Source organism: Gastrolobium bilobum, unplaced genomic scaffold, assembly GCF_033153095.1.
Source record: "Gastrolobium bilobum isolate Gb01-03AN ecotype WA unplaced genomic scaffold, APGP_CSIRO_Gbil_v1 utg19092, whole genome shotgun sequence".
In the NCBI taxonomy this organism is placed as follows: Eukaryota; Viridiplantae; Streptophyta; class Magnoliopsida; order Fabales; family Fabaceae; genus Gastrolobium; species Gastrolobium bilobum.
The window spans coordinates 33,702-41,741 of record NW_026896119.1 but is presented as its reverse complement, the minus strand read 5'-3'; the positions used below and the strand labels follow the sequence as shown (position 1 = coordinate 41,741).

The 8,040-nt window shown below is 32.8% G+C and overlaps 1 protein-coding gene across 1 annotated transcript; it reads left to right on the top strand.

Annotated features, from left to right (window-relative positions):
• The first annotated feature begins 4,237 nt into the window (after nucleotides 1-4,237).
• On the top strand, nucleotides 4,238-8,027 carry LOC133297884 (histone-lysine N-methyltransferase, H3 lysine-9 specific SUVH1-like). Its single transcript, XM_061497113.1, has 3 exons — nucleotides 4,238-4,330; nucleotides 4,570-6,847; nucleotides 7,718-8,027. Exon 2 carries the CDS (start codon nucleotides 4,785-4,787, stop codon nucleotides 6,783-6,785), a length of 2,001 nt encoding a protein of 666 aa, XP_061353097.1. The 5' UTR covers nucleotides 4,238-4,330; nucleotides 4,570-4,784; the 3' UTR covers nucleotides 6,786-6,847; nucleotides 7,718-8,027.
• Nucleotides 8,028-8,040: the final 13 nt, after the last annotated feature.

Sequence of the window (8,040 nt, the reverse complement as noted above, 5' to 3'; positions counted from 1 at the left end):
GTAAAATTCAAGTTGTAAAAAGGTTTCTTCAAGCACCTGTTGGAAGCTTGATGATAGTGAAAACGATCAACCTCAGTCTGGATGTAGCTCTCAAGTGGTTTAGAGAGAGAACCAGGATAAACCCCGATGTGATTCTTCCTTAACCTATCTCTTTTGATTTCTATCAATTGAATTTCATTTTGATTCTTGATATATTTCATATTGAATTTGTTTTAAGGATTATAATCATTACTTTTCTATTTTAATTCGTTCTTGCATAATTTCTTGAAAAAGGTGAGCATAAACATTGAAATTCTTCTATTTTCCTTTTCAAATTTGATCTGCTACATATTGCCTCTGAATTGATGTTATAAGAATTGTTTTAATTCTGTTTGTATTGGGAAAAGGTTGATGATCAACAAATTTTATTTTGGTTGAAGTTGTATATTAAAAAGTTGATTTTTGAATTGTTTCTTGAATTTCATGTAACACACAATTCACCCCCCTCTTGTGTGATTGTTTAGCCATCTTTTCTTTTCAGAAAGATTGATGACTTGTGAAGGAAGTTATTGATAGATGGTGTAATTGGATTGGTGGTGGTTTGAATCATAAATGATGAAGTTAAATAAGAGTTTTAAGCACTTGAATTGTCAAAAAATTACCTTGGCCCTCATTATGTACACATTCGGCCATATTGAGATTTTTAGGGAAAGATAGTTTAAATTGTGTTTTGGTTTGATGGAGGGTGTGGGAGTGTATTGGTTATTTGATTGATGAGGTTTAAATTGAATTCATGAAAAATCTTCCTTGGAGTCTTTAAGCATACCCTCAGCCTTAGAGTAAAATTTTGGGGAAGATGTGATACCTTGTTGGAAAGTTAGAGGACTATAGTTTAACATATCAAAAGATGAGAATTTATGGACATGTGGTCCATCTGCAGTTTTGATAAGACTGAGTGTACCTCAAGTTGGTAAAACGTCAAATTGTGTATTTGTGCTTTGTTGGTTTGTGGGAACCACCTAGCAACCTTAAATAGACGTCGTATGATATTAAGCAATAGTATTTATGATTCCGCAATAGTTTGAGTTACAATCACATTTTTGTAAAATGTTTAATGCGGGTGTTTTATAAAGTGCGAGAATAATTGTGAACGGTGTTAAAAAAAAGTTTCCTCATATCTGTAAATGAACTGTTGTGATTGTAACTGTGCTTAATATCATAATTGATGATAACATATCTGAATGCATACAAGGTATTACACTCATCGCGCCTCTTGAAGAGGTTAGCCCTGAAGAAAGCAAACTAGGTGAAATAAATGCAGCTGCTAATTTTTAACTATTCCGGGAATACGGAACAACCAAATCTGAATGTCTTGGGAAACAACAAAGATTTGGTTCATATTGACATAAAAGTATGCAATAAAACTATATTAATAAGGGAGAAAATATAATAATATTATTTGTCATCGGCGACACCATTGCCTTCTCAGTAGCTCTTGTTATCTCAAGAGATAATCTGGATCCAGAATCCAAAATCATTCAAGATTGCCAGAAGCATTCATATAAGAATGAATGAAATGATGCAATTAAGAAGGAACAAGGGTTTTTGCAGAGACCCTACATCAATTTTGATGTTTATTCTCCCATAATAAATTCTATTATGTTCCATTACTTGATCAGGATGGCAACTAGGATGCATATTAAAATGCATTTAATAGACGTCATGACTATAAGGTCACTTGACGATGATATTTATATGAAAATCCTTGTATGGAAAGAATAAAATTCGTAGTATGTTCAGCATCGAGCTGCAAAAATCGTTGTATGATGGTCTCAAACATATTATTATCTCGGCCTGCAGATCGAGCATATTCTAAAATGATTATTTTATTTTCACCAATGTTATTATATAAGTGACCAAATGATGGTTCATTCACTAGAAGTGAATATAGATCTATTTAGACCAATTAACGAGAAAAGATTAGGACTTGAAGCCATTAATCTTAAACGTCATGAGAACACTATTATACTCTGCAAATTGCAACAGGCCTGATATTGCATTTGCAGTAGAAGTTCTAACTAGACATAATGTGGCCATTTAAGACATTGGAATGATGTTAATCGTATTTTAGTTATCTTCAAGTATTTACACATGATATGGAGATTTTACATTGGTGGAATGTTTTGATGCTGACTATTTGTCTAATAATAATGAATTAGATATGCATTTGTTTGTGAAAGCACTGCAATGCTATGGAAGGCTATAAAAACTAAGCCTACTCGCTACTTTCTCAATAGGTTACTTTCATTAGGGGGAGCGAATTAATTAAGACTATCACTGAAGGTTTATTATTATAATTTTCCTTTCCTAAGGTTTTCTTTGCAAAGGATTTTTCTTGGCTAAAGGTTTTTTTTTTTTTTTTTGTTAAACTAGCTAAAGGATTTTTAATGAGACACTTTATGCGATGTTTTTTAATGATGGATGAATAATAAGATTTCTGCCTCCTACTCTCTCTTCTTTCTCTATTTCCCTCAAATCTCTTCCTATATTTTATAACATGATTGATTTTTTATTTTCTTTTTTTGTCGAAAAATTTCAAAAATTTAATATTATTTAATTTAGGCGTGTAATATCGTACTAAATAATTGCTTGAATGCTAAAATTATTCTCAAATAGTATCATGATTACAAAAGGAATCCAAATTGTTACTAAGTAACATGAAAAACAAATCAATAATCAAAACGTCATTAATGATAATAAATTTAATATTTTAAAATTAGTAAGAATGCTGGAAATCATGCCTAACAATGATTTAGAATATTAATTATCGTTTGATTAACTGAATTCAATATTAATTTACAAAATCATATCATAATAATTATTATGATATTAATTAATATTTAAAAGATAAAAATATGAGAGACAATAAAATTTGGAACATGTTACCATATGGCGAATTCGCTTGCCAAACCTCCCCTGCACAATTAAAGCGTTATATTTATCTTATTTTATATGAGATAATTAAAATTTTTATACATATAAAAATAAGTGGGTTCTATTCTTTTTTTCTCTCTCTCCGTATCTATGGATTCCACTTGCAATCTTGTTTCTACAACATACAATAACTATTTTCCTACAACATAAGAAAATTATTTCTCGCCATTCAATATTTAAAATGTTTTAAAATCACATTAGAATGATAATATTTTTTTTAAATGCTTTAGTATGTGCTTTTGCAATAATTTAGGATTAATAATAAATTTTATTTATCAAAACTTGACTGTAAATTAAATTATACAATTTTCCGTCCATTTATAATAAAATTAAAAGGAGTTATGTTTCTTAGGACATAATTTTATTATCCACAAATACATAAAAATATGTAGGACTCAATTTTGTTCTCTCCTCTTTACATGGCCTCACATGAGCCTTACACATTTTTTTTCTTGGTTTCTAAAGGTATTCTCCAGCCAACAGCCGAAGACTAATTTATTCGAGCAGGAGATTACATTACGTAGGTAAATCTCTCTCAATAATTTTTTTTCCATACACATAGCCAGAGATTGAATCCCTATCAGTATATTTAAGGAACTAGCTATTTACAAACTGTATCGGACTTTGTTGGTAGGCCTTATACACTTTCATGTATAAATGATAAAATTATCTCTTATAACATAAAAAATATTAAATCCAAAATTAATTTTAAATCTCCTAATATAAAAAAGTATGTTCCCAGTAAATTAGATTTGCAAAAGAGTTTATTTTCAAAATTAAAAAAAATTATTTTGATACTATTTATTATTTAATAATGGAAAAATATTTTCTCTAATCGTATAAGAATTATTTTCTCATACCAATGACTCTTCAATTTTCATAGAGTAATTCTTTTGTTTTTTTAATAGATATAGGTTCGTATGAGAAATTTTTATCAAACAACATGAAAAAATTGAAATCCTTTAGTGATATATCATTTATTAGTGATATATCATTACAATTTTTAATCACAATTTTTAATGAAATTTAAATTCATTAAATAATTTAAAATATATTATTAAATAAAACTATAATTTTTTTTTCTTAATAACATATTAAAAATTAAATTCTTACAGTATCACGCTCTTTTAAAAACAACCTTTTATATTTACCGGAAAAAAAAAAACCACCTTTTATTACAAGCACGTGTTTTACAGGACAACATAGAAACAGTACATAAATATTTACCCTTTCACTCAGCACACCGTACAAAACACTGCTTGGTACTTTGTTCCCATAAACTCACTTAAATTTTCAAGCTCTTCCTCACTTGCAGCTTCATCCATCACAAGCTTCAGCAATCAATCACTCCCACAAGGTAACCCCAATTTTTTTTTTTTCTTTTAATGTTGAATTTCTCCTTCTTTTTTCTTTTCTTTTATGATTCTCGTACTTTGTAGTGATTTTCAAGCTTGGTTAGAATTTAGCAAATTGTGGGGTCCATCTATTTTCAGTAAAAATCCCTGCTTGATCTCATTTTTGTTTTGGGTTTCATCTCATCGACAAATTTCTCCTGAAAAGCATCTTATTGTATGACTATTTTGTGTTTTTCTGCAGAAAATGATGAAACTTTCCAAGTTGGGGTTTGAAATGAAGTTGTGAATTTGATTAGTTTGTCTGGTTTGGGCTAAAGGGAAAGAGAAATAAAAGGTTGGGGTGGGGTGGCTTTTGTTTGAGGGAAAAAAGAGGGAGATTTATAACCAAAAAAAGGAGGAAATTTCTAGCTGGTGGAGGTTGATTTTCCGTGAGCTTGATTAAAAAGAGATCTGATAATGGAAGAAGGGTTAGGTCAAAACTCAGTTCCTCCTTCAGGTTCCATTGACAAGTCTAGGATTCTGGATATTAAACCTCTTAGGTGTTTGATTCCTGTTTTCCCAATATCTCCTCAACCTCCACCTTCTGGCCAATATCCTTCTGGGTATTCTCCTTTTTTCCCATTTGGTGCACCTCAGACAGCAAGGGATGGTGCTATACCAGCTCCAATAAGGGCATTTAGGAGCCCCCTAGGGGCAGGAGACACAAGTTCAACAATGGAGGGGTTCAATGATCATGATATTTCTGGTAACAAAAAACATGCAGCATCGCGTTTGAACCGCTACAAATCATCCATAAAGAAATATAAGACAAGTCAAGAGTCACATATTGACTTAAGTGCTTTAGTTAATATTAGCCCCGCGCAAAGAGAAGATGGTATCCGTGAAGTGGTTGATATTACACTCATGACATTTGATGCACTTAGAAGAAGACTCTGCCAACTTGAAGATGCCAAGGAATTGAGCACGGGTTCAATCAAGCGTGCAGATTTAAGAGCTTGCAAGATTTTGATGACGAAAGGAATTCGGACAAACATGAGGAAGAGAATAGGATTTGTTCCTGGGGTTGAGATTGGGGACATTTTCTTTTTCCGAACAGAATTATGTATTGTGGGTTTGCATGCTCCCAGCATGGGTGGGATTGACTCCTTGCATATCAGGGGTGAGTCTGAGGAGGAAACTATGGTGGCTATAAGCATAGTTTCATCAGGAGAATATGACGATGATGCGGAGGATAATGATGTTATAATTTATACTGGTCAGGGTGGGAACTCTAGCTTCAACAAGAAAGATAAGGTCGTGATGGATCAGAAGCTTCATAGGGGTAATCTTGCTTTGGATAATAGTTCACGACTGCACAATGAAGTAAGAGTCATCCGCGGCATGAGAGATGCTGTGAATCCGAATGCAAAAATCTATGTCTATGATGGTCTGTATCAAATCCAAAATTCATGGGTAGAAAGAGCAAAAAATGGCGGTGATGTATTTAAGTATAAGTTGGTAAGAATGCCTGGACAGCCTAGTGCCTTTTCCGTTTGGAAATCGGTTCAGAAGTGGAAGTCTGGCTCCCCTTCAAGGACTGGACTTATTCTTGCGGACCTTTCCGCAGGAGCTGAGAGTATTCCTGTATCACTTGTCAATGATGTTGATAATGTGAAGGCGCCTGCTTATTTCACTTATTTCCATTCTCTTAGACATCCAAAATCATTCAGTTTAACGCAACCCTCCAATGGGTGCAACTGTGCTAAAGCATGTGTACCTGGTGATTTGAACTGCTCTTGCATTAGGAGAAATGAAGGTGATTTCCCATACACTGGCAATGGCATTCTGGTGAGTCGGAAGCAAATGGTTCATGAATGCGGCCCCACATGTCAGTGTTTTCCTAACTGCAAAAATCGAGTATCCCAAACTGGTTTAAAGCTCTACATGGAAGTATTCAAAACAAAGGATAGAGGGTGGGGTCTTCGATCACTGGATGCTATTCGTGCTGGAACTTTTATTTGTGAGTATGCAGGAGAAGTTATTGACAGAGACAAGGTAAGTCATCATGTGAAGGAAAGATATAATGATGAGTATGTTTTCGATACAACCTGTATTTATGATCCATTCAAGTGGAATTATGAGCCTAAGTTGCTGGAAGAAGTGAGTACAAATGACACTAGTGAGGATTATGCTATACCGTATCCTCTAATTATAAGTGCCAAGAATGTTGGAAATGTAGCTAGATTCATGAATCATAGTTGCTCCCCAAATGTTTTCTGGCAGCCTGTCTTATATGAAGAAAACAATCAATCCTTCCTCCATGTTGCATTTTTTGCACTCAGACACATTCCGCCGATGACAGAGTTAACTTATGATTATGGATTTGCTCGATCTGATCATGCTGAGGGTAGCAGTGCACCCAAAGGGAGAAACAAATGCTTATGCGGATCATCAAAATGCCATGGATCTTTTGGTTGACATTTTGTGACTGCTGCTCACAGACTGACATGGTACTGGCAAAAGCATTCATGGCTAAAAAGGTTTGGAAATCTCTTTCATGTTTCAAATCTCCTTATCGATTCAAATCCAATTTTTGTAATAACCAACATCTCTCTCTAACAATTTTCTTTTCAAATTTACTTTTTCGTTTCTTTGTTTTGTTATCTTAAAATTGATAATAATAAGTTTTATGATAAATGTATGGGATATAGGTTATATCTGTAGCTTCACATTTTACCCACACACTTAAGCTGTAGAACAGAAACACTTTAGGAAATGAAATTTAGTAGTGTATGAATTCATGCATCATGTATCATTGTCAATTTTTATTCCTCCCATTTTCTGGAAATGTGTATAAGGACTCATTTTAACAGCACATCAAACTCATGAGAAGCCAAAAGATTTTATGCTAAATGGGTATACTGTATACAGACGAGGTAATTTTGTTACTTTTTACACTATTTTTAATTCAATTTTTCATACTGCTGCTCTTGGGATAATGATATGTTGGCATTTCCTGATTAACTACAAATCAACCAAGCATCTAAGTTCATAATGCCTTGAATTCACTTCAGATGCTGTTGGGGTTCATTATTATGATATTATATATATACATAATAGATGTTGATTAATAGTATTATCATTGTTTTTTTACTTTGTTGACATGTGCATGTATATTTGTGTGTTGATTGAAGTGTTTTCTCATCTGTCTTTATCTTAAACTTTCGATTTTGGTTTATATGGCTAATCAAAATTTTTAGACATGTCTTACTCCAAAGTGTGCTGGCAATTACACTTGTTCTGATTTTTATCTATGAAACTTACATATTTGTTAGCAAATGATAATGCTTTCATTATCTCGCCCAGGGAAGCTAATTGTTCTTTCCGTGTATCTTATTTTGATTTAACAGGTGGATGATGACATTATATATCAAGTGCCAGATCCAGTTTTAGAAGTTCCAGTTTAGTAGATGTTTGCTCCCAAATATTGTGGTCAAGTTTTAGGTGTGTTAGACTATAAATAAATCATATGAGTATGGCCCTTTTTTTGGCTCCAACTTTATCTAAATAGTCAGTGAAGTGGTATAATTTTGTAAAATTTGCGCTGGGAATGGCCACAATGCACTAGAAAGTATAAAACTAGTGATATGCATCCTGACTTTTATCTCTGACTTTGTCCTCTTTACATGGATCTGTTGTTATGTAATTAATCTTGCTTAGAATTCTAGAATGG